The sequence below is a fragment of the Salvelinus namaycush genome, chromosome 29 (assembly GCF_016432855.1).
Source record: "Salvelinus namaycush isolate Seneca chromosome 29, SaNama_1.0, whole genome shotgun sequence".
NCBI lineage: Eukaryota > Metazoa > Chordata > Actinopteri > Salmoniformes > Salmonidae > Salvelinus > Salvelinus namaycush.
In genome coordinates this window covers 27,662,784-27,690,240 of record NC_052335.1, presented here as the reverse complement: position 1 = coordinate 27,690,240, position 27,457 = coordinate 27,662,784, and the positions used below count along the sequence as shown (strand labels likewise).

Genomic DNA, 27,457 nt, shown 5'->3' with positions numbered 1-27,457 from the left:
AAAATACATTAACTCGGCCGTGGCGTTTCAGGGAGAGCTGCTATTTTGGCTCTTCCTGGAGTTATTCTGGTTCCATCCCTATAACGAGCTTTGCTCACAGGCAAAGGAGAGGAGAAGGGGATGAGGTTCTGGGACTCTGCCAATTATATGGAAATTCACTGGCAGCATCAGCTTCTCTGTAGTCATGTTAATCCTAGAACTTCCCTGGGGGAACACAGGGCTGTGACATGGATCAGACAAGGTCATCCTCCCCGAGTGGCCACAGTCATTTTGCTTCCCAAACAGCACCCTATTCCCTATTTGGTGCACTATTTTGACCAGGGCCCAATAGACACACATTTGGGATGCAGAACCAGTCCTGTCTGTTCACAGTGATCAACTGTACTGCTCTGTGCTGGTGCTTATAGTTAGTAGTGAAAGGGGCTTCTATTTTAGTCTTTCTGTAGAAGTGAGACGTTTGCATTGAGTTATGTGAATTAGTGGTGTAATGTGGTGTGCTGTCAACCAGTTGGTTGACTGGATGAAAGCGTGCAGCATTCATCAATCTACTCTGTGAAAACCGACCCATGGACGTCGTGCGCGCTCATCTGGAACGGAGCTCACACAAATTAGGTCATTACGGTAATCCATCTCGTGTGTTGTAGCATGCCTTGATGAATGCGTGACCAATGTGTGTGTGTTTTCATAGCTCGGGTCTCTGCCCCCACCCGCTCTCCCTGCTCCAGATGCCTGATTAATAGTCCCTGCTGTGTGCCTGGTGTCTGGCTCTGGACACTACAAAGACTTGGGTTCAAATACTAGGTGGGCGGGGTTTGGAGTTTTGGGAAACTTCTATTGGTTCCATTGCGACACGCATCGGAGGGAAATGATTTCAAATAGTACTTAAAACCAGGTGTGCTGGATAGCACAATCAGCCACATAAAAAGAGATGGAACAAGTCTCCTCCTCTACCCCAGACAGGTGTGTGAGAGAGAGAAAGAGAGATGCAAAGTAGGCTACAGTATATGCAAAGCATGGAACACCTGGGAGGTTGATTGGAGATTTACTAAACTGTGGAAAAACCCTGATCTCTCCAACCCTGTAGAAATGTATGTTGGGCCATAGAATATAGTCATAGAATTGCCACCATTCCACTAGCCTCCTGCTACAGGGGAGAGAGAGTTCTGATGTGGAAAGGCCAGTGTGAATTAACAGGCTGTATGGGCACCAGCATCATCATCATCCACTAGCATGGAGGATGTGTTACCTTGGAGGAATATTATCATCATCATCCACGAGCATGGAGAATGTGTTACCTTGGAGGAATATTATCATCATCATCCACGAGCATGGAGAATGTGTTACCTTGGAGGAATATTATCATCATCATCCACTAGCATGGAGGATGTGTTACCTTGGAGGAATATTATCATCATTATCCACTAGCATGGAGGATGTGTTACCTTGGAGGAATATTATCATCATTATCCACTAGCATGGAGGATGTGTTACCTTGGAGGAATATTATCATCATCAGCCACGAGCATGGAGGATGTGTTACCTTGGAGGAATATTAGGAGTAGGGTGAAGTTGCCATGGAAAAGGTCTCCCAGGTATGGGGGTGAGGCTACCAAAAACTGGAACTCATGAGGGGCTGCAGTGGCTCGTGGGTCTGCGTACCGTATACTTTTTGCTGACATGGGTTAATTGAGTGACTGCTGATGCACAACCACATTTCAAAATTGCACCTTGTGTATTCTATTAACAGTAAGTTGACCCCAACTGAGTTCCTATTTGACGTAAAAAAAAAAAAATGACAATAATAATAATAACAACATTTATTGGTCCTTAAAAAAAAGGGGGGGGGGGGCTACCTAATGGTTAAGGTTAGGTTTGGGGAGGGGAAGCTGACCCTAGATCTGTACTTAGGGAAAACGTCACCCCGGAGTGGAATATTACCTTGGGGGCCGTACTGGCCGGTCTGGGGTCCGTACGAGGGGCCGGGGCCCCCCTGCAGCTGGTGGTAGGAGCTCTGGGGGAGCATGGTGCCCCCGGGGGACGAGTGAGGGGACATGGCAGGTCCCTGACCCGACTGCTGGGGGACTGTGGTGTTCCGCTGCATGGCAGGTGGGAACCCTGGAAAGAACAAAAGAATGAGAGCGAAAGGAGAGAGAGAGAGCTGTTAAAATAATTCTAATTGAAAGCAGAACTACAGGAAGGTTAGGACTGAGGTAACCTAGCTACTCTTAAAAGGAGACATTTTCCTCTCAGACTCCATTATATTTGAACCCAATTGTCAATGTAGCAATTGAGTTCAATTGAAGTGTACTCGCTTGAGTTGAATGGTAACACTTACCTTTGCCTTTGAAAAGCACTACCAAATGCTACAGCAAACGTCCAAATCGACATTTAAACTGATCTGAACGGGTGACAAATAGAACAATAGCTAATACATCTGCCCGCCCGCCATGGAACAGGTCTCCCATCTGTTTGAAATGTGATCTTTTCATCTCACTTGATCAAAACCTCATTCTAAGGGCAGAGGAGTGATACAACCACTTGAATACACAAACTCACTACCTCTCAAAGGGATAGCTCACCCAAATGACATACTGGTTTACTTACCATGTAATCAGTAAATAGACACAGTAAGAAAGAAATTCAGTTGGGTGAACTATCCCTTTAAATATGAATGAGTACATGATGCATGGAATGCTAAGGCATTAATGTATGAAAGCATGTACAGATGCGGTTAAGAGGTCAATGGAATGCAGACTATGGGGGATAGAAGGACGCCGGATTGGAACACATTCAACAAATCTGATCTAATGATTGACGCATTTTAACAGGCCCACAATGTGGTTACTAATGTCCCATTTGGCTGTTTTCACTGCATAACATTTAGAAGTTGTCCCTTTTCAGGTTTAAAAGTGACTGTTAAATGCCAACTTCAGTGCGTATAAACTGGCAGCATAGCTCGCATACAGAAACGGGTGGTGTAGTCAGTTTTTAACTGTAATGCAGTTGATTGGTGACGATGACATGGACATGTGTTGGGATTGACATCCACACTTCAATTTTTACCTCAAAAATAATCTGAAATACACTAAAATGTAGGCACATTTAACTGGGGGTGCAATGAGGAGATCTTTCCCCCATGCGTTTCCATGGCATTTCCATTGTTTTGGTCGAGTTCCATTGACCTATTTTACACATCTATTCTTATTTTAAGTATTTCTGTCCTTGTGATGTACATGTCTATTCATGTTCTGTATTATGACATGTTTCATGTGGACCCCAGGAAGAGTAGCTGCTGCTTTAACAGTAGCTAATGGGGATCCTGATAAAATACTCTTCATACAGTCCTGATAAGGCCAATAGGAAAAGCTGATGACTTCCCCCTTCCCCGTGGTTCAGCAGCTGGTACAGCACTCACATGCTCCATTTCAATAGACTCCGCTCCCCAAGCTTGGGCCACGGAGTGACCAATCGTTTGTATTAATGCCACCACTGTTACAATGCTCCCCTTTAGACAGTGAGAAAAAGGTTCTGCCTAGCTGGCAGCTGAGGTGTTATTTTGACTATTACTTGCTAGGCCTTTACCCAGTGCTGGGCTGGCTGGCTGGGCTGAGGGTGGGCCATAGAAAACAGCCTGATTGACATGTCTGACTGCTCGGTCACTGACAACCATATTGGCAGCCCCTGAGAGGCACAGCCATGGTTACTCTATAAAGGCAGAGCCTATGTGCTAAATTGCACCATATTCCCTACATAGTGCACTACTTTTGACCAGAGCCCTATAGGTGGGAAACATGCTGAAGTTCTGGCCCGGTGCTGACAGCAGCCCAGAGGTATAGAGGGAGTGGAATCTATGGCTAATCTGTTGTACTAATGATCCTATGGAAAACCCAGCAGGAGAAATGGACTCAGAGGTTCACTGCTATACATCATTAGAGAGGGACTACGGCTTATGGTGTCCAATTAGATGACTTCCATCCTGGTGTCAGACTGTGTACACCAGAGGGGACCTTCTGTAGCAAACCACTGTTGAAACGAACATGGATTTGACCACAGAATCGGCCGTGGATTTACGAGTTAGTTGCTGATTACTCTGACTTCATGTTAAATCTCCCGGAAGAGGGGGGTTGTGAGTCACATGGGGTGTAATGTGCAGGAGAATCTCACCTCTCTCCTGAGACATGGGGGACTGGCTCAGGGTGGAATGGGAACCCACATCAGACATGTTCCCAGGGGTCTGTGGGGCCATCTGGGTGCCTGGGAGGAGAGAGGGGCAAGCGTCAGTGGGACACACACACACACACGTCCCCAGCTCCTTCGTGTCAGTGTGATGGCCTGAAGAGCAGCAGTGTGTCCAGCTAAAGGAACCCCTCCCTAATGAGCCCTACAGTGTGTGTGTGTGTAGCTGTTTCCCTGGCGATGGCATGCAGAGATCACACGTCAACTGGTACCTCAGTGTGGGGGCTAATGACTGACAGCTCTCCCAGTAGGGGTGAGAGCGTGTGTGGGTGTCAACGGCTAAATGGTCTCCCATCGACCTAGTTATCACCCAGAGCAGCGAGAGAGAAGGGGAATGAACTAACTTTGGCCGCAAATAACAACAAAACTCCCCCAACTAGTCCAGCCCTGGAGTCAACAAGGCCAACAACACGCTGCACTGTGGGAGAGTAATTGTGTTAAAGTGACTCCGAACTGCTAACATAGTTTAGAAACTATTTTAATGACCGAGGTCTTTGTTTTGGAGCTGGAGGATAAACCAGCTAGAGAACCTCCCCTGACTGCCCCAGCTGCCTGTACAGATATAAGAACAGACGTCTCTCCCCCTCCCACTGTGACTAGCTACTATAGAGTCACTAACTCAAAAGAAGTTCAGAAAGAACTGACTGGAATGAGACAAAGGAGCTCTTTTTTCTTCCACAGAAGAGCCAGTCATGACAACCAGAGCTGTTGCAGCTCCACTGTGGCTGTCTCAGTGTGTCAGAACTGCTCTCTGAAATATAATGGATGAAATACTACACATTCAGTTACTGTATCAAGCCTAGCACACTGGTCCTTACTCCCTATCCGCAGTAGGTGTGTGTGTGTGAGAGATGTGGTAGAGTGTGTGTGTGTGTGTGTGTGTGTGTGTGTGTGTGTGTGTGTGTGTGTGTGTGTGTGAGATGTGGTAGAGTGTGTGTGTGTGTGTGTGTGTGTGTGTGTGTGAGATGTGGTAGAGTGTGTAGGTGTCTCCTAGACCTAGGTGCATGGTGGCAGGGATTCGTTCTATACCTGGGACGCTGGCGGGGGAGATTGGTCCGGAGCGCGATTGGCTGGAACCCACGGGTGATCCCACGGGGGAGGGGGAGGGGCCGCTACGCAGGCGAGGGGACATGTGGGGTGAGAAGGGCGACTGGGCCGGGTTACTCTGCTCGCCCTGGCTGCTGGTGGACCCCGAAGCACTGACCGCTGAGCTGATAGCCACCTCTGTGCCCGTGGGAAGGTCATCTATAGACCCAGACAGGTCCTGGAACAGAAGAGGAGAGAGGAACCAAGGGGAAAGCCTGGGTTGTGTTCATTCGGCACCAAACTGAAGAAAATGGACTGAAACAGGGAGCGACTACCTGCAAAACATTTTAAATTGTGCTCCGTTGTGTACCCTGAACGAACATGACCCAGAAGAAATGACACTAAGCATTCTTTACCAGCAGATGGTAAAAACTTTACCAGTCACTTGACATAACGTCCAACATAGACAGAAAGACATTGGGAGTGTTGGAAATCTCTTGATGTCCAGGAGGAAGGTTTTACCAAATTCAGTTAAAGCCAAAACCAGGCAGGCCAGATGGCCGTCTCTCAGTCTATACTACTGCTTTAACAGCCAGAGAAACAAATGGCACCCTATTCCCTATATAGTGCACTTCTATTAACCAGAGGCCTGATCAAAACTAGTGTACTTTATAGGGAATAGGATGCCATTTGGGATGTAACCAGCATCATGGCAACCAGCATCATGGCAACAATCACCAATTTACTTAACTGGGCATAAACACCTCAAATTTAAGCAGATTTGGCCAATGTACCTACAAAAGAGAGCCATGCCAAATGTCCTCAATACCAAATGAAGAATGGAGAGTTTAATAGTGCCAACGTGTTGCCCTCCAATGTGCCTCCCTTTCTCCCTCTGCGCTTTTGATAGTTGTGTAAACGGTGTGGTCGGTGGCCTCTCCCAGCTGGCAAGCAGGCAGCTCTTACCTACGACCTGTCACCTGTCAATATGACACTTCATCTGAGGCTTTAACAACCACTTACTTTATGACCAGTCACTTAAAATACCCACAGCGCCACACTGCAGTTAATAGCATCCCAGCTATGCATTTAAAAATCACTCAGACTAAATCAGCCAATTGCACTTGAATGCAATGCACCCTACTGTGCAATGCACCCTACTGTACTCCTCTCAAGCTCCTACATGTGTCCCAAAGGGTTTTCTAGTTCACCATCACAGGGTAGCATCATTAGAGGTAATGGGGGTTGGATGCTCCTATTCACCATCATTAGAGGTAATGGGGGTTGGATGCTCCTATTCACCATCATTAGAGGTAATGGGGGTTGGATGCTCCTACTCACCATAATTAGAGGTAATGGGGGTTGGATGCTCCTACTCACCATCATTAGAGGTAATGGGGGTTGGATGCTCCTACTCACCATCATTAGAGGTAATGGGGGTTGGATGCTCCTATTCACCATCATTAGAGGTAATGGGGGTTGGATTCTCCTACTCACCATCATTATAGGTAATGGGGGTTGGATGCTTCTATTCACCATCATTAGAGGTAATGGGGGTTGGATGCTCCTATTCACCATCATTAGAGGTAATGGGGGTTGGATGCTCCTATTCACCATCATTAGAGGTAATGGGGGTTGGATGCTCCTATTCACCATCATTAGAGGTAATGGGGGTTGGATGCTCCTATTCACCATCATTAGAGGTAATGGAGGTTGGATGCTCCTATTCACCATCATTAGAGGTAATGGAGGTTGGATGCTCCTATTCACCATCATTAGAGGTAATGGGGGTTGGATGCTCCTACTCACCATCATTATAGGTAATGGGGGTTGGATGCTCCTATTCACCATCATTAGAGGTAATGGGGGTTGGATGCTCCTATTCACCATCATTAGAGGTAATGGGGGTTGGATGCTCCTACTCACCATCATTAGAGGTAATGGAGGTTGGATGCTTCTACTCACCATCATTATAGGTAAAATGGGGGTTGGATGCTCCTATTCACCATCATTAGAGGTAATGGAGGTTGGATGCTCCTACTCACCATCATTATAGGTAATGGGGGTTGGATGCTCCTACTCACCATCATTAGAGGTAATGGGGGTTGGATGCTCCTACTCACCATCATTAGAGGTAATGGGGGTTGGATGCTCCTATTCACCATCATTATAGGTAATGGGGGTTGGATGCTCCTACTCACCATCATTATAGGTAATGGGGGTTGGATGCTCCTATTCACCATCATTATAGGTAATGGGGGTTGGATGATCCTACTCACCATCATTATAGGTAATGGGGGTTGGATGCTCCTACTCACCATCATTATAGGTAATGGAGGTTGGATGCTCCTATTCACCATCATTAGAGGTAATGGAGGTTGGATGCTCCTACTCACCATCATTATAGGTAATGGGGGTTGGATGCTCCTACTCACCATCATTATAGGTAATGGGGGTTGGATGCTCCTATTCACCATCATTAGAGGTAATGGGGGTTGGATGCTCCTATTCACCATCATTATAGGTAATGGAGGTTGGATGCTCCTATTCACCATCATTAGAGGTAATGGGGGTTGGATGCTCCTATTCACCATCATTATAGGTAATGGAGGTTGGATGCTCCTACTCACCATCATTATAGGTAATGGGGGTTGGATGCTCCTACTCACCATCATTATAGGTAATGGGGGTTGGATGCTCCTACTCACCATCATTAGAGGTAATGGGGGTTGGGGGCAGCGTCCCTAATATTTGCATTGACCGCCTTTTATTGGTTTTATTTGTAATTATGTTTTGTTTATTGTATAAAAGGGTATTCTTTTTTGCACTGACATTCTTGCGCTGGCTCTATACACTCACTGGACTCTACCATACTACACACACTCTCACTCCCCACATACGCTGCAGCTACGAGATTATCTATCCTGATTGCCTAGTCACTTTTACCCCTACCTACATGTACATATTGCCTGGACTACCTCGTACCCCTGCACATTGTACTGGTACGCCTGTATCTAGCCCGCCTGTATCTAGCCCGCCTGTATCTAGCCCGCCTGTATCTAGCCCGCCTGTATCTAGCCCGCCTGTATCTAGCCCGCCTGTATCTAGCCCGTCTGTATCCGCCTGTATCTAGCCCGCCTGTATCTAGCCCGCCTGTATCTAGCCCGCCTGTATCTAGCCCGCCTGTATCTAGCCCGCCTGTATCTAGCCCGTCTGTATCTAGCCTCATTATTGTTATTTTATTACCATCACCTTTTTTCTTGACTTTTTAAATTCTGCTTTGTTGAGAAGGGATCGTAAGTGAGCATTTCACAGTAAAGTCTACACCTGTTGTATTCGGCACGTGACAAACAATTCCCTACATAGCACACTTCATAGGAGTACATAGGGCTCTAGTCAAAAGTAGTGCACTATAAAGGGAATAGGGCAGCATTTGGGATGCAACCCAAGGTCTTCTCTTCAGTTTTCAGCACGTGTTACATATTTCAACAACAAAGCCCTTTATTTCACCAATTGAAAAGGCACTGGGGGACCACTACCTGTTTACATATATTCCTCCAGACTTGTGCTGCTTATTTACAGATATAATTATTCCCATTCGTTAGTGGCCCCAGCTTACTAACTTTATTGATATAATTATTCAGGCTTTTTAACCGCCTCCCTTTCCTCACCCTGCTCTGTCACTATGGACACGGCAGTGAAAGAAGAGGGATAAATAAACGTGGGTTGCTACGGAAACATTTGAAATGGGACCATGAAGGAGCCATGCACACATGCGCCACATTGCAGAGAGAGAAAGTTGCTTTCCAGTTTTGTTCACCTGCTGAAAATCTGTTTCCCAGCTCGCTAATTTCTCAGCTCCCAGAATGGCTCAGCCTGTGTGTGTGTCAGCGTGTGATTCACCCCAGGCAGCAAGGGGCAGTGTGCTGACTGTGCACAGTGTGGGGGAGTAAGCACATCGCTGCCCTGTCTGCTCATAGCCTGGCTATTTGGACACAACGCACCCAAGATGTTGCTGATGGGCAGACAGACGACACATTCACCAGGGCACCCCGCCATCGTCTTCTCATTCCCCATACGTTTGATTCTGTCCATATAGTTTGAAGAAAAGTATTGCCTTTGACAAATATGCTATTGAGAAAATAGTAAAAGCCAAGGAAGGCCAGTGGGACCGCCTGGGCCTAGATCTCTCCCCCATCAAATGTGTCCCAGTAGGGGGTAGCAGCGGTGGCAGTGGTCCTGAGCAGAACACTGTGGTGTACGCACACAGAGACATTCAGAAGGCTAAGGAGGGGAATCAGACTCTGTGAAATCTGACAAGGAGCGCTGCCTGGCGTATTAAGTTTGATGAGCGCTCTCGGGAGATGCCGCGTGTCTAGAGACAGTGGGAACGTGACTCGGTGCAGAGTGGTGGATGGGAGATTAGACAGACAGCCTCCAGTGGGGAGGGCACACAGTCTCTCTGGGGTAGGGATGAGGCGGCACAATCATGCCATGTTCAAAAGAGGACTGATGGGCTTTTCTTCTGAGGACAACTTTAGATGAGTTTGATGGTACATCCATTTGCCGGATTCCTGATAATCGAACTCAGGGTGACGTGTATGTTCTGATGCCTGAACCCATATCAGAGGACTGGATTACTTCTCCATCTGGCCCCACTATGGGTGGGAGTGTGTGTGCTGGGATAGGAAGATGCACCAGCCACCCAGTTTAACACCAACACCACTACAAAGCAGAGTAAAAGCAGAGAGACTGAAGGACGAAAAACAGCTTTCAGGCACTGGTGCAACATAGTAATGAGAGCGAGAGTGACACTGTTATTGGTTCTGTGATGTGCATAGAAGTCAAGGTTCTTCTTCCGTCTTCAGCCCTCTGAAAACCAGTTCATATGCACACTGACTGGCTGCACCTTTCAGAAGAGTACTCCATAAGCACTGCTGTAGCAGTAGGATCATAAAAGAGGACAAATTGAGAGGGGGCTGAAATAGAAACATGTGGTACTCCTTGCCTTTTCTCCCCTCTCATCCTGTCTCCTATTTAGCCTGAGGGTTGGTGTGATGGAGTCTCTCCTTCCGCCAACACACGCATGGCCCTCCGGGGACAACCTCACACACTCACGCCCAATTAAAATATTGACAGCTAACAGAGGCTTTTTGTTGTGTTTGATGTCCCCGTTTCAGACGGCGCTCATCGCCGTGGCTCTGGATGTCCTGGTTGGCTTCGTCCCAAATTGCACCCTATTCCCTTATACCGTGTAACACTAGTGCACTGTAATCAAAACTTCTGTACTTTTGCGACAATAAAAACAAAGTGGTTCATTCATTTCTTAAAGAGACAGCGCACACTTTTATGCAAATGTTGTTAAATCAGTACAATACTGTTCTCTTAGCAATTGCCAATAATATAAGTCCTAAATGGATGGGATCGTTTGTCATCTTTAACCCCGTGAAATCAGCCTCAATAACTCAACACTCCTATTTGAATAATATCCATTCACCTGTATTGTGAATAGACCTAGTCTACATCTTGATTTACCCAGTTTATCAATAGAGATTTACCATTCAACTAAATGATTACAATTATGTTGCTTTGTACAATCAATTTGACTTTGGTAAAAACAATCGATTCAATTAATGTGTACATGGCTGTCAAAAAACATTGACACAACATTTGTCACATACAATGATATTGATCTCAAAAGACACCCAGCGACTGAACAGAACAGTAGCTGAGTTAATCTGTCTGGATCAAGTGCTATTCTATGACTTGGGCTAAAACGGCTTCTTTTTTTTGCGTGGTGTTGTGATGTATCGAGTATTGTGATAGGAAACCTGGTATCGTGACAACACTACAGTGCACACTACTTTTGACCAGGGCCCATATATAGGGAATAGGGCGCCATTTGGGACAAAAACCTTTACCTTAACAGGTAGCCACTCAAACCATGACAGGCTACAGCCAACCAGCTCCGGGACTGAATTATCCAACTACCAATAAGGAATGGGGATGCCATAAGAGGAGACAACTGAAATATGGAAGGGGAAGAGAGGCATGGGGGAAGGAATAGCTGCTGACAATACAATGGAACAACCCCATCCCAAGGAGCTACAGAGAGGGGCATCAGCATTTACAAATCATGAGTAGCAGTCAGACGACACACACGCTCCTGCGTGCTGGAAAATAATTGAGACTTAATGACAGCATGTAAGAAATAGTGGGGAACGGGGACAGCAGCAATCTGACTGATTTCTCTAAGGGTGAATGTGTGTGATTGAGGCTGAGCGTGTGTGTAAAAACCAAATATAGCTGAGCAGTATCATTAATACAATAAATTCCTTATTTGACTAGGGTAGCACTACGGGACAGAGAGGGGGGGTGGTGTAGAACAGATTCACCAGTACGATTTGGAACAAAGGAAAAGAGGAACAAGGAGGGGGAGAACATAAAGCATTGTGAAAAATTAGGGACTGTCCCAAGACTTTCATTTTCTTTGATTTAGATGAAGAAAAATGTAATTACCTTCTCTCTCATCCTCCAGACAATCAATGAGAGAGAGAGAGAGAGCAGGAGCGAGCGAGACGAGGGAGGAAGAGAGCAAGAGCGAGCGAAATGAAGGGAGCAAAATGAGGGAGCGAGCGAGCAAATTATCAAGGAACCTACCATGTACAACCCTAAATCTGTAAACACAGGTACCCTCATAGATATCATCATGACCAACCTGCCCTCTAAATACACCTCTGCTGTCTTCAACCAGGATCTCAGCGATCACTGCCTCATTGCCTGCGTCCGTAATGGGTCCGCGGTCAAACGACCACCCCTCATCACTGTCAAATGCTCCCTAAAGCACTTCTGCAAGCAGGCCTTTCTAATCGACCTGGCCCGGATGTCCTGGAAGGATAATGACCTCATTCCGTCAGCAGAGGATGCCTGGTTATTCTTTAAATGTACTTTCCTCACCATCTTAAATAAGCATGCCCCATTCAAAAAATGTAGAACTAAGAACAGATATAGCCCTTGGTTCACTCCAGACTTGACTGCCCTTGACCAGCACAAAAACATCCTGTGGCGTACTGCATTAGCATCGAAAAGCCCCCGCGATATGCAACTTTTCAGGGAAGTTAGGAACCAAAATACACGGGCAGTTAGGAAAGATAAGGCTAGCATTTTCAAACAGAAATTTGCATCCTGTAGCACAAACTCCCAAAAGTTCTGGGACACTGTAAAGTCCATGGAGAATAAGAGCACCTCCTCCCAGCTGCCCACTGCACTGAGGCTAGGAAACACTGTCACCACCGATAAATCGAGAATTTCAATAAGCATTTTTCTACAGCTGGCCATGCTTTCCACCTCGCTACCCCTACACCTGTCAATAACTCTGCACCCCCCACAACAACTTGCCCAAACCTCCCCGTTTCTCCTTCACCCAAATCCAGATAGCTGATGTCCTGAAAGAGCTGCAAAATCTGGACCGTTACTGTTACAGACCTATATCTATCCCATCTTGCCTTTCTAAAGTCTTCGAAAGCCAAGTTAACAAACAGATCCCCGACCATTTTGAATCCCACCGTACCTTCTCCGCTATGCAATCTGGTTTCCGAGCAGGTCATGGGTGCACCTCAGCCACGCTCAAGGTCCTAAACAATATCCTAACTGCCATCGATAAAAGACAATACTGTGCAGCCGTATTCATCGACCTGGCCAAGGCTTTCGACTGTCAATCACTGCATTCTTATTGGCAGACTCAACAGCCTTGGTTTCTCAAATGACTGCCTCGCCTGGTTCACCAACTACTTCTCAGATAGAGTTCAGTGTGTCAAATCGGAGGGCCTGTTGTCCGGACCTCTGGCAGTCTATGGGGGTGCCACAGGGTTCAATTCTTGGGCCGACTCTTTTCTCTGTATACATCAATGATGTTGCTCTTGCGGCTGGTGATTCTCTGATCCACCTCTATGCAGACGACACCATTCTGTACACTTCTGGCCCTTCTTTGGACACTGTTAACAAACCTCCAGACGAGCTTCAATGCCATACACTCTTTTCCGTGGCCTCTAACTGCTCTTAAATGTAAGTAAAACTAAATGCATGCTCTTCAACCGATCGCTGCCTGCACCTGCCCGCCCGACTAGCATCACTACTCTGGATGGTTCTGACTTAGAATATGTGGACAACTACAAATACCTAGGTGTCTGGTTAGACTGTAAACTCTCCTTCCAGACTCACATTAAGCATCTCCAATCCAAAATTAAATCTAGAATCGGCTTCCTATTTCGTAACAAAGCATCCTTCACTCATGCTGCCAAACTTACCCTAGTAAAACTGACTATCCTACCGATCCTTGACTTCGGCGTTGTCATTTATAAAATAGCCTTCAACACTCTACTCAGCAAACTGGATGCAGTCTATCACAGTGCCATCCGTTTTGTCACCAAAGCCCCATATACTACCCAACACTGCGACCTGCATGCTGTCGTTAGCTGGCCCTCACTTCATATTCGTCGCCAAACCCACTGGCTCCAGGTTATCTATAAGTATTTGCTAGGTAAAGCCCCGCCTTATCTCAGCTCACTGGTCACCATAGCAGCACCCACCCGTAGCATGTGCTCCAGCAGGTATATCTCACTGGTCACCCCCAAAGCCAACTCCTCGTTTGGCCGCCTTTCCTTCCAGTTCTCTGCTGTCAATGACTGGAACGAATTGCAAAAAATCACTGAAGCTGGAGTCATATCTCCCTCAAAAACTTTAAGCATCAGCTGTCAGAGCAGCTTACCGATCATTGCACCTGTACACAGCTCATCTGTAAATAGCCCACCCAACTACCTCATCCCCATACTGTTATTTATTTTTTTGCTCCTTTGCACCCCAGTATCTCTACTTGCACATTCATCTTCTACACATCTATCACTCCAGTGTTTAATTGCTCAATTGTAATTATTTCGCTACTATGGCCTATTTATTGCCTTACCTCCCTAATCTTACTACATTTGCACACACTGTATATAGATTTTTCTATTGTGTTATTGACGTATGTTTGTTTATCTCATGTGTAACGCTGTGTTGTTTGTGTCGCACTGCTTTGCTTTATCTTGGCCAGGTCGCAGTTGTAAATGAGAACTTGTTCTCAACTGGCCTACCTGGTTAAATAAAAAAATAAAAAGAGGGAGAGCGCGAGCGAGATGAGGGAGAGCGTGAGCGAGATGTGGGAGAGCGCGAGCGAGATGAGGGAGAGCGCGAGAGCGATGCGGAAGAGCGAGCGAGAAACTTGTTTATGTTGCAAAACATTTTCTTTTTCTTTTTGTGTGCACTAATGAATGGCAACCAATGTGAAACTGACTGGATGTTTATCTTGACCCAGAATCTCCCTGGACACCCCTTCCCTTTGTTCATGGTTCATTCTCATGGTGACGCAGTACGGTGAAGAAATGGGTGAGATGGAGAGAGTAGTTAAAGAGAGGCGGGGGGTACTGTAGTGGGGACGGACAGTGAAAGTGCAGTGTAATGTCAATAATATTTCCCGTTTTGTTTTGGCTTTCATACCGTGTCTTCTGTCATGTTGAGACTCACTATTGCTTTAATGTATTATTCTCATTAATGTTGCTGTTAATGGTGATACCAGTTCCACTACTACTATTATTATTGATGTCATATTGCTGTTGGTCCCACCATTGTTGTTATATGTGTATTTTGACAATGTAAGTAATTTACCATGAAAATAAAGGCTATTGAATTGACAGAGACTGGGAGAGAACAAGGAAGACTGGTATACAGACAGACAGAGACACCGAGTTTGGGAAACCATGCACTACCCTATAGACCCTGGTCAAAAGTAGTGTACTACATAGGGTGCCATTTGGGATGTAGCATAGACACAGACTGGGCAGGTTAGGGAATCCAGTCCTCTTGTAGTCTGTACCAAGCTTACCTATGACTACAATACTGTTTCATCTTCCAGTTCAGCTAACAGCACAGTGCATTCTGAGTGCTAGTGATTTGAAGAGAGAAATAGTTGGTAGGGCGTCTTTCCCTGTCACACCCACAGTGTAATAACAGACAGCATTTTGCTGATTTTCCCCCTCAATGCTGTGGTGGGTTTGATGAGCGGAGCTCCCTGTAGGAGAGAGGCACAACACTAGAGCTCCCATCCGCTCAACCCCCCCCCAATCTGTCCCTGGGCCTCAGGCCAACCAATAGCAGAGTGGCAACCCATCCCCCCTCCGCCCTTTGCCAGTGGCTCAGCCAACCAGCTCGCAGCTCTGCCTGCCTTAAGTCTCCCCTCCTCCTCTCTCCTTTCCCTCCAGCTCATCCCCCTTGTGCGCATTCTAATTATGGGGAGTGGGCCGCAACGCACAGAGGAAAGAGAGACGAATCAAAGGAGGGATGAAGGGTACAGGAGGGAGGGAAAAGAGGTGAAGGGTACAGGAGGGAGGGAAATGAAGGGTACGAGATGAAGGGTACAGGAGAGAGGAAGGGAGAGTACAGGAGGTAGGTAGGGAGGGAGGGAAGAGAGATGAAGGGTACAGGAGGGAGGGAGGGGGGAAGAGAGATGAAGGGTACAGGAGGGAGGGAGGGAGGGAAGAGAGATGAAGGGTACGGGAGGGAGGAGGGAGGGAGGGAGGGAAGAGAGATGAAAGGTACAGGAGGGCGGGAGGAAGGGAAGAGAGATGAAAGGTACAGGAGGGCGGGAGGAAGGGAAGAGAGATGAAGGGTACAGGAGAGAGGAAGGGAGAGTACAGGAGGTAGGTAGGGAGGGAGGGAAGAGAGATGAAGGGTACAGGAGGGAGGGAGGGGGGAAGAGAGATGAAGGGTACAGGAGGGAGGGAGGGAGGGAGGGAGGGAGGGAAGAGAGATGAAGGGTACGGGAGGGAGGAGGGAGGGAGGGAAGAGAGATGAAAGGTACAGGAGGGCGGGAGGAAGGGAAGAGAGATGAAAGGTACAGGAGGAAGGGAAGAGAGATGAAGGGTACAGGAGGGCGGGAGGAAGGGAAGAGAGATGAAGGGTACAGGAGGGCGGGAGGAAGGGAAGAGAGATGAAGGGTACAGGAGGGCGGGAGGAAGGGAAGAGAGATGAAGGTACAGGAGGGAGGGATGAAGGGAAGAGAGATGAAGGGTACAGGAGGGAGGGATGAAGGGAAGAGAGATGAAAGGTACAGGAGGGAGGGAGGAAGGGAAGAGAGATGAAGGGTACAGGAGGGAGGGAGGAAGGGAAGAGAGATGAAGGGTACAGGAGGGAGGGAGGAAGGGAAGAGAGATGAAGGGTACAGGAGGGCGGGAGGAAGGGAAGAGAGATGAAGGGTACAGGAGGGAGGGAGGAAGGGAAGAGAGATGAAGGGTACAGGAGGGGGGAGGAAGGGAAGAGAGATGAAGGGTACAGGAGGGAGAAGAGAAGGTAACAGTCACAGGATGTAGATCAGCCTCTAGGTCTTAGAATAAACAACACTCCTTTCAGCCTGCAAGTAATTAGAATGCAGTGTGTGTGGGTGGGGGGAGCAGCAAGCTTTAACATCAGTGTGGCAGGCCCAATGTGTCTGCTTCACTGCAGCTGTGCTCTCAGAGGAAAGCAGGCAGGCAAGGCCCCTACCCACCCCCTCTCACTCATGGGAGCAGACAGAGTACACAGAGTGGGGAGGGGATGGGAGCAGACACAGAGTGGGGAGGGGATGGGAGCAGACACAGAGTGGGGAGGGGATGGGAGCAGACACAGAGTGGGGAGGGGATGGGAGCAGACACAGAGTGGGGAGGGGATGGGAGCAGACACAGAGTGGGGAGGGGATGGGAGCAGACACAGAGTGGGGAGGGGATGGGAGCAGACACAGAGTGGGGAGGGGATGGGAGCAGTCACAGAGTGGGGAGGGGATGGGAGCAGACACAGAGTGGGGAGGGGATGGGAGCAGACACAGAGTGGGGAGGGGATGGGAGCAGACACAGAGTGGGGAGGGGATGGGAGCAGACACAGAGTGGGGAGGGGATGGGAGCAGACACAGAGTGGGGAGGGGATGGGAGCAGACACAGAGTGGGGAGGGGATGGGAGCAGACACAGAGTGGGGAGGGGGGAAAGAGGAGAAAATAATGTGAGTGTGTGTAAGGGGAACAGCAGAAAGATCCAACAGAACGGAGGGAGAGAGGGAGGCTAGTTGTTTTAGATTGGACGACGGCCAAATGCTTGTCAGCAGACAGAGAAAGAAGAGGGAACACAGAATGCAGGCTGTTCTTCTTCCCTCCCTCTGCTGTAATCTTTCAAACTCAGCAGCCGCCCCCTTGCTTCGCTGGTTTAGTTATTGCGGTGCATTTTGCTGCCTCTGAAACGACTTCTGGGCTCTCATCCTTCACTAGACCTTTTAAATCATCGTATGTCTCATTCTCAGTTCGTGTTCTCTCCCTCCCCCTCTAACTCACTGAGCTGCACGCTCTCCTTTTCTCCCACCAGTAAACAGTCAGTTCCATTGTTTTTTCATTCAAATATTTATCTTTCCTTAACCCATCATTTTCACAAAATGGGAAGAAAACAGCGGGAGAAGTTGGGTAAAAAACACGTCAAGAGGCACCGCCGTCTGCGTGTGTTTGTGTGACATGAAAAGCACACGCCGAGGCCTAGGAAAATGAATTACACCATTAGTCCTCCCTCTCAAACACACACAGTTCAATAATTGTGCTCCTACAGCTCACACCTGTCCTTTGATTGGCTCTGCTGTGAGAACCCTGTGGTTGCCACAATACGCACATGTCTGTCGCACGCACAATTTCATCATTTGTCTCTCAAAGTAGTTGTAATTAGGGTTGTCAAACGATTAATCAAGTTAATGGCATTAGTTAATCGAATTTGACCCAAAAGAAAGATTATTTCCATTTAAAAAGCAGTGCATTTAGTTACAGGCATACTTTGATTCTAAGGTATGGAAACAAAACATTATCTATATCAGAATGTTTTAATAGCATTTTACACCATAAACGCCACAAGTCACTAACACAGCTACAGCTATGAATGCTCCCAATGTGTCAGTGGCCCTGCTGCCTCTTATCAATGTGTCAGTGGCCCTGCTGCCTCTTATCAATGTGTCAGTGGCCCTGCTGCCTCTTATCAATGTGTCAGTGGCCCTGCTGCCTCTTATCAATGTGTCAGTGGCCCTGCTGCCTCTTATCAATGTGTCAGTGGCCCTGCTGCCTCTTATCAATGTGTCAGTGGCCCTGCTGCCTCTTATCAATGTGTCAGTGGCCCTGCTGCCTCTTATCAATGTGTCAGTGGCCCTGCTGCCTCTTATCAATGTGTCAGTGGCCCTGCTGCCTCTTATCAATGTGTCAGTGGCCCTGCTGCCTCTTATCAATGTGTCAGTGGCCCTGCTGCCTCTTATCAATGTGTCAGTGGCCCTGCTGCCTCTTATCAATGTGTCAGTGGCCCTGCTGCCTCTTATCAATGTGTCAGTGGCCCTGCTGCCTCTTATCAATGTGTCAGTGGCCCTGCTGCCTCTTATCAATGTGTCAGTGGCCCTGCTGCCTCTTATCAATGTGTCAGTGGCCCTGCTGCCTCTTATCAATGTGTCAGTGGCCCTGCTGCCTCTTATCAATGTGTCAGTGGCCCTGCTGCCTCTTATCAATGTGTCAGTGGCCCTGCTGCCTCTTATCAATGTGTCAGTGGCCCTGCTGCCTCTTATCAATGTGTCAGTGGCCCTGCTGCCTCTTATCAATGTTCTTGAAGTTTGCTCACAACACACAGATGTACTGTTGAAGATTCAGGCATTCTAAAGGGGTGTGACAACAGAAAGAAAAAAAAGAATAAGAACTTTTAAAACAAACCATCTTGACTGTTCAGATAACTTGACACACACAGGCTTACACACTCCCTCCACCCCTCACCCCCTCTCTCACTTACTCTGCTCTCACACACTGTTGGGAAAGAGCTAGAAAGACATTTCACTGTACTAGCGCACGTGACAAAAATAAACTTAAAAACACACAATCATACACACCCCACTCTGGGCATATGCAGCCTACCTTTGAAGTATCTCTTTGAGAAGCCTATTCCTGCTCAGTTCCTCTTCTGCATAGCCTTGTCAGTGGTCAAGTTATCAGGATGCTAGCAACCTCATTATCAAACCCCAAAAAACTTGGTCTGGTGAGTAGTTTAAAAGGGCAGCGACATGCGCTCCACGGCAGCTAGGAGGAACATAGCTCCAGTAACATTGGGCATAACTTTGACATGATTTTAGCTAGAGGCACACCGTCTTCAGATGTGTAAAGGAACAGACATTGACTGCAGCCGTGTTGCGTCCTGCCATTAATTAAAAGGGTCCGTGCGGAAACACGTGCGGTGAAGAAATGGAGACGGCATCCCAAAAATGACAGCGATATACATGTCACACTATTACACCGTTAACTTTGACAACCCCAGTAGTAATAAAACTGATCTGTTAGTCTAGCCCAATATGGCATTTGACAGCTAACCTGGTGGGTTTCATTCCTGACATTATATAGGCACCAGCATTGTCTGCCCCCTAGTACAAAGGTGGTGTCATCTGTGTGTCTTGAGTGAGTTTGATTGGAATGTGTGTGTACACACACTTGTGAGTAATCAATAGCTGGCCGTGTTTGAAGTCCGTAGTGAGCCGGTCCGTAGTTGAGCCTGCTAGCACTAGCTGCATTAGCATGTGTCTGTAACCACACGCAGCAGACAGACATCACAACCACAGAGCCTCTTAGCTTACTACAGCATGGTTCCTCCTGCTGCCTCCCTCGTATTAAACATCTTTAAGGAATGATCTACGTCCCAAATGGCACCCTATTCCCTTTATAGTGCACTACTGACCAGGGCTCATGAAGCCATTTCAATGTGGTATGGGGGGGGGGGGGGGGGGGGGGTATGTACTAACTCAGCTCAAGGTGAGGAGAGAGCCTTCACACTATCACTCAGACACACAGTTTGAATGGCTGGCCCGGCAGCAGTGTTTTGTACGAGAGAGAGAAGCAGTCAGTAGGGGATGCATTATAAGGCCAAAGCTACGCAGTGTGAGCCATGCTCGCTCCTTCCTATTCCTCCATCATGCTGTTTTCTGACAGATAAGGGTACCGTGGACAGGGCCCCACATGTAGGACTGACGCAGGCACACAGGCTGGCACAGAGGCAGGCACAGAGGCAGAGACACAGGCTGGCACAGAGGCAGAGACACAGGCTGGCACAGAGGCAGAGACACAGGCTGGCACAGAGGCAGGCACAGAGGCAGGCACACAGGCTGGCACAGAGGCAGGCACAGAGGCAGGCGCAGAGACACAGGCTGGCACAGAGGCAGGCACACAGGCTGGCACAGAGGCAGGCACAGAGGCAGGCACAGAGACAGAGGCAGGCACAGAGGCAGAGACACAGGCTGGCACAGAGGCAGAGACACAGGCTGGCACAGAGGCAGAGACACAGGCTGGCACAGAGGCAGAGACACAGGCTGGCACAGAGGCAGAGACACAGGCTGGCACAGAGGCAGAGACACAGGCTGGCACAGAGGCAGAGACACAGGCAGGCACAGAGGCAGAGACACAGGCAGGCACAGAGGCAGAGACACAGGCAGGCACAGAGGCTGAGACACAGAGGCAGGCACAGAGGCTGAGACACAGAGGCAGGCACAGAGGCTGAGACACAGAGGCAGGCACAGAGGCAGAGACACAGGCAGGCACAGAGGCTGAGACACAGAGGCAGGCACAGAAGCAGAGACACAGAGGCAGGCACAGAGGCTGAGACACAGAGGCAGGCACAGAGGCTGAGACACAGAGGCAGGCACAGAGGCTGAGACACAGAGGCAGGCACAGAGGCTGAGACACAGGCAGGCACAGAGGCTGAGACACAGAGGCAGGCACAGAGGCTGAGACACAGAGGCAGGCACAGAAGCAGAGACACAGAGGCAGGCACAGAGGCTGAGACACAGGCAGGCACAGAGGCTGAGACACAGGCAGGCACAGAGGCTGAGACAAAGGCAGGCACAGAGGCTGAGACAAAGGCACACACACTGTGGTGACAGTAATCCCCGTTGTGGGTGATTGGCCCTTCCTTCAGCCGGGCCCCGTGTCCCGTGGAGCGCATGTCATCCTGTCAGTCTGTCCGTGGGATGGTGGTGTGTGTGTGTGTGTGTGTGTGTGTGTGTGTGTGTGTCTCGCAGGCCAATCCATTCTGACAGCATCCTCTTGGCAGATCAAACAACTGAGAGATCACCTACAGTGGGGGGTTAACATGCCTTGTATTCAGACAGAATTGGCAGATTTCCCCCGCTGAACAGACACGTGTCAAAAAGAGCACACGTCCAAAATGGCACCCTATTCCCTTTATAGTGCACCACTTCTGACCAGAGTGTATGGACCCTGGTCAAATGTAGAGCGCTATAAAAGGGAATACGGTGCCATTTGAGATGAAGGCAGAAGCCGAGAGGAGCCCATTCTGTCTGGGCCCCACAGGGAACACCTGGCTGCCTGAGAATACAGGACCGTTATGACAGGCTCACCTGGCTGCCTGAGAATACAGGACCGTTATGACAGGCTCACCTGGCTGCCTGAGAATACAGGACCGTTATGACAGGCTCACCTGGCTGCCTGAGAATACAGGACCGTTATGACAGGCTCACCTGGCTGCCTGAGAATACAGGACCGTTATGACAGGCTCACCTGGCTGCCTGAGAATACAGGACCGTTATGACAGGCTCACACGGCTTCTCAAATTCAGCAGCTTTACAATGGAACTGGAATGGCTGTGAGCAGCATCAGTGATAAAGGGCTCATTCACAGCCATCGCTGATCTGGGGTCAGGGCTATAGAAGTGAATGGAGGAGACGTCGCAGGTTTACACCAGGAAGAGGCACCGTGCGGTGAAACGTTGGAAGCCATTCCCTTTCAATGGAAGGAAAGCCAGAGAAGCAGAGTGAGTAGGGGGACCGTTGAGCGACGCGAGCATTGGCCAGGGAGCTGAACAGGGCGGGACTTAAGTTCTGGAAAGCTGATCTTTATTCAAATCCTCGCGACACAAGTGACCAATCAGAGCTCACCATAGCTTCCAACCCCTACTGGATTGACTGACAATAGCTGTTGATACACAGCACTACCTAGCTAGCACCCATATAAGGGCTAGCGTGGCTAGGCGACTGCCACTTGTACAGTGTAAATGGCCGGTGAAGAGACCGAGGAGAGAGGAACACTGGCTGTTTGTTTACAGGACGGCATTTGTGATTCAGGAGAAATGAACGGGGCTGACATGATCTGGAGAAAGATCAGCATCCTAGCTGCATGGGGTTCGCAAATGGCAAGGCTGAGAGTGTTTACAGTAGGAGTGATGAAAACATGGAGGATACGGGGGTGTAAAAGAGCAATGCATCAACAAAAACACCTAGTGTGTGTGTGTGTATGTGAGTGAGAGAGAGAGAGAGTTCATGCTGGGTAGATGAGATTAGAGGGCTGTGTGCGTCACCAGTCTCAGTACTGTTCTCTTCCATAATCAGCCTGGTCAGTAGAGTTCCTCTTTCTGGGCCAGCTGAGGAGACATCGTTTCATATCGTGTGCGTCCTAAATGGCACCATATTCCCTATATAGTGAGCTACTTTTGACCAGGGCCCATAGGTACTATTTAGGGAACAGGAGGCCATTTGGGACGCAAACAGAAAATAGATCATTCAGAATGCCTCTCATACAGTAGATGAGAAATAATCATTATTTCCCATAAAGCAGGGGTACGCAAGTACTATTTGAGAAGGTCCGGTCACACAATTTCCTAGGCGGGAAAACATCCAGATAGATATTGTCAATTATCAGTGTAGTAACAAACCCAGACTTTGCGAGCCCTCGTTCACACCCCTCTGGTTGGTGGAGCAGTTTAAAAAGCACATTTACTGCAATTCTACAAATATTTTCATATTTTACGTGTGTTTATATGATACCGGGGCTTAAGTGGAGTCTAACATTCACGACGGCAGATATACTTTTGAAGAGATGGGAAACGTTGCCCATGGTGTCTCAATGGGCCACCGGTACATTCTCGGACAAGGAGCACTCTCCTTCAAGGGGTGAATGGGAGTCTATTGGGCGCTAGCCCCAAAACCCAACATTAGCACAAATTTTATCAACAAGAAGTACAACATAACAAATCTTTTCCAAGATGTGGGATAATTAACTTGCCATCTGTAGTACCGTATAGCTTTGGAATCGTGGCATAACGTACTTGAGGAAAATAGGCACGTTTCTCAACATATACACTGACTTTTAGAAGGGGTTGTGTGACGATTAGCAAGCGCGTGACGCAGCATGAAACCGTGAATGCGATTGGTCAACAGTCTACTGGGTGGGGCGTTATACGTTCCTTCATTCATTGGATTCCTATCTCCTTTCTAGATCTCTGGCAACGGCACCATGCAACGCACCCTGGACTAAAGAGGCAGACAAACAGGAGAAATGTGCTAGACCCTCAGTTCAATTCAACTTCCCCAGGTAGGAATATCGCTAAAATATGATCAATGGCTCATTCGAGAAAAGACATCCTCCCAAGATGACATCGGCAGTATTGAAATCTGACATATATGATCGACGGTTTCACCATCTAAAAGTCATATTCCTATTAACTCCCAGTGTAGTGAGAGACTATCACGGTGCTACGTCATACCGGACGCATTTCTGCCTGCTTGAACACCAATAACTCAGATACACATAGAAAACATGAAATGACCCCGGGAATTGATAGATCATCACTCAGAGATGGACAAAAAATATATAACATTCAAAATGGCTGAACCTTTCCTTTAACAAGGTCCTGTTGAGGTCTGGTGTGTTAGAATAGGGATGGAACTAAAGTCTCCACACCCAGTAACTCTCCTGGAGGTATTCTATTTATGCAATAAGGCACGGGGGGGGGGGGGGTTATGGCCAATATACCACGGCTAAACACTGTTCTTAAGCACGACGCAACGCGGAGTGCTTGGATACAGCCCTATACCACAAACCCCCGTGGTGCCTTACTGCTATTATAAACTGGTTACCAACATAATTACAGCAGTAAAAATAAATGGTTTTGTCATGCCCGTGGTACACGGTCTGATATACCACGGCTGTCAACCAATCAGCATTCAGGGCTCGAACCACCCAGTTTATAATCCAACATTAGAACATTAGCCTATAACCAACAGTTCTAATGAAATAATTACCTCATTCAGTGAATCTGGTATCAAATGGCAAAACTGTACTTCACAAGATAGCTAAGCGGGAGGGCTCTAGACGGACCTTTTCCAGAGCCAAGTAAGACAGGGAATGCATAATGGATATTTTGATGTGCAACATGTCAAAATAGGAACCAGAAATATGTTTGGCTCTTTAGAGATTAATTTTGCCTGCAAGTTTTTTGTGCACATTGGCCTAGGCTATGCAACATAATTTACCACCTGAGGAAGTGGGAAGATTGCCAACTATCTGATGCTACATAGTCATGCCATTGGTAGGCCTGTATTTTTTAATTTAACTAGACAAGTCAGTTAAGAACAAATTCTTATTTACAATGACGGCCTAGGAACAGTGGGTTAACTGCCTTGTTCAGGGCAAAATGTCAGATTTTTACCTTGTCAGCTCAGGGATTCCCTCCCCCTTTGTAGACGGTGTGAAGGGAGAGATGTATTCTGATAAGCACAAGCATACTGACAGACTGTTTTTAGAACAACTACTGTAACCTTTCGGTTACTGGCCCAACGCTCAAACCACTAGGCTACTTACTGTATTCACTGTCATCTCAATGATATAGCTCATTTGAAAAGTGGTGTCATTTCCTCTATATTGACAATTGAGAAATAATGGTTATATACACAAAGCTGAGACTCCTCTTTTTAACAACAGTAGTTGTTCTAAAAACAGTCTGTCAGTATGCTTGTGCTTATCAGAATACATCTCTCCCTTCACACCGTCTACAAAGGGGGAGGGAGTGAGAGCCAGCAGAGAAACAGGGCAGATACATTTAAAAACATGAACATGTAATCTGTGTGACAGTATGTCAATTGTTAAGTCTTATCTGCAATGGACATTTTCGTTTTGAGTCGGGCCCCAGTAAGACTAACTGTCGCCATTGGCGTCGGCTAATGGGGATCCAAATAAAATAACATTCTAAACTTTAATTGTAGGAAGCAGATTAATGCACATTACTGTTGACCAAATAATGGTTTTAGAACCTAAAAATCTGTAGGAGCATTGTGTAGTCTAATCACTGACATGAGCCTCTTGTTCCGGTAAGAGGAGGGCAATGACAGTGTCGGTCATTTTTAGTTCATCGTCCCAACTCTAGTTAGTTTTGTTATCTAGAAAGTTGTATAAACTACCTTGCACTCTCCTCTCTCAACGACCCGAATTGCACTGGCACACGCCCTGTACACAGAGATCTCCCCAACCACGTAGTCGGAACGCTCCCCGGCACGTGGTCGGAACGCTCCCCGGCACGTGGTCCGAACGCTCCCCGGCACGTGGTCGGAACGCTCCCCGGCACGTGGTCGGAACGCTCCCCGGCACGTGGTCGGAACGCTCCCCGGCACGTGGTCGGAACGCTCCCCGGCACGTGGTTGGAATGATCTCTAACATCTTGAAAGTGCGCCTCTAGTATTATCTGATGTTTAAAAAAACTAAAATCATTTTTTCCCATGGTGGCAACAATTTAGCAGCGGCACAATATAACGGAAACACTGTAGTCATCTCTAACATTTTTTAAGTCCTTTGAAAACTGAATTTAAAACATTTTAAGACTTAAGACCTTTAAATCAGATAAATGTATTTAAGACTAAAACTTTAAAGGAGCTGCAGACACCCTGGGATTTGTGGCTTCTGCTGCTTGCCTTCAGGTCTATAAAACAGAGAAACAGAGTATGCCTCCCAAATGGTACCCTAATCTCTATTTAGTGCACTACCCCATAAGGCTCTGGTCAAAAGTAGTGCACTTTATAGGGAATATGGTGACATTTGGGACGCAAAGAGAGGAGCAATTTACTAAGATCTATCTAGCCTCTCAGCCTTTTCCCATAGAGCCAGTAGCCGTTTCCACACATTTCTTCCACCATTGGTTTATACTAAACACCACTGGTGAATCAATGAACCATAATGATTCATCATGAGTTTTGTGGCAGACTAGGAATTTTTCTTGAAACAAAAGCCAGGTTGTTATTGGTTTCACAGAATTTCACTAGTTTATCACTAAAGCAGCCATGTGTAAAGCAGCCATACAGACACGACCATCTAGCCAAAATTACACGCATTCTCTGCCTATAAATGTGTTCCATTTAATGGTCAGTGTTTCAGATTTATACATATTTTATACCGGTATTAAATAGCCGCTCACACATGTGACACTTACATCACGTCATAAATCAACCTTATATTACCGGTCATAACTCAGCTTATGGGCTAGATCCACTATACAGCTCTGTTGGCGCCAATCTACTATATATCCAAAAAGGTCTGGGGTATTATGGCATATCTATTCCATCATGGTCATTGACACTGAATTCTCTTGTTAGGTGAGCACCTCAACCAATAGTTCTAGCTCCATTTCTGATTGGAAATGCTTCATGGCCTGCCTGTCATCACATGCAAGACACGTGGGCGGCAGGTAGCCTAGTGGTTAGAGCGTTGGACTAGTAACCGCAAGGTTGCAAGATTGAATCCCTGTGCTGACAGGGTAAAAATCTGTCGTTCTGCCCCTGAACAAGGCAGTTAACCCACTGTTCCTAGGCCGTCATTGTAAATAAGAATTTGTTCTTAACTGACTAGTTAAATAAAATAAAAAAATAAGAGCGCATTTAGACGTAGAAAAACATTCTGGGGCTGTGAAGCAATCTCAGGGTCATACTGGAAAAACTCACACTACTATGACAAACACACACGAGGCCTGGCAGTGGTCCAGCGCTCCTGCTTGGTGCCAATCACATGGTGGGGTCTGAAAGCGTGTGTGTGTGTGTGTGTGTGTGTGTGTGTGTGTGTGTGTGTGTGTGTGTGTGTGTGCGTGCGAAAAAGCCCAGAGCATCACTGCGTAGGAGCTGTTCTAATAACACAGGCATCAAGACAAGATTACAATGCAAATCTGGGCTTTCTGCCGCAAAATGCAAGAAAGCAAACCTCCCAGCTTATAGAGAGCTGCCTGCCACCTGCAACAACATTCAACAAAAGCCCTTCAGCTGTCCTAAATGGAATAGCGGAAGGCTGTGTGTGTCAGGAGACTACTCAGT

At 47.5% G+C, this 27,457-nt stretch overlaps 1 protein-coding gene across 3 annotated transcripts in view; it reads right to left on the bottom strand.

Moving 5' to 3' along the window:
- The window catches only part of LOC120023910 (AT-rich interactive domain-containing protein 1B-like), an 86,952-nt gene that overhangs the window by 28,517 nt on the left and 30,978 nt on the right, over positions 1-27,457 (bottom strand). For all 3 annotated transcript variants that reach the window (XM_038968011.1, XM_038968010.1, XM_038968012.1), the window contains 3 exons: positions 5,266-5,500; positions 4,165-4,254; positions 1,939-2,115 (listed from right to left, as the gene is read on the bottom strand). In XM_038968011.1, coding sequence (XP_038823939.1) covers positions 1,939-2,115; positions 4,165-4,254; positions 5,266-5,500 — 502 coding nt within the window. The remainder of the gene's footprint in view (positions 1-1,938; positions 2,116-4,164; positions 4,255-5,265; positions 5,501-27,457) is intronic.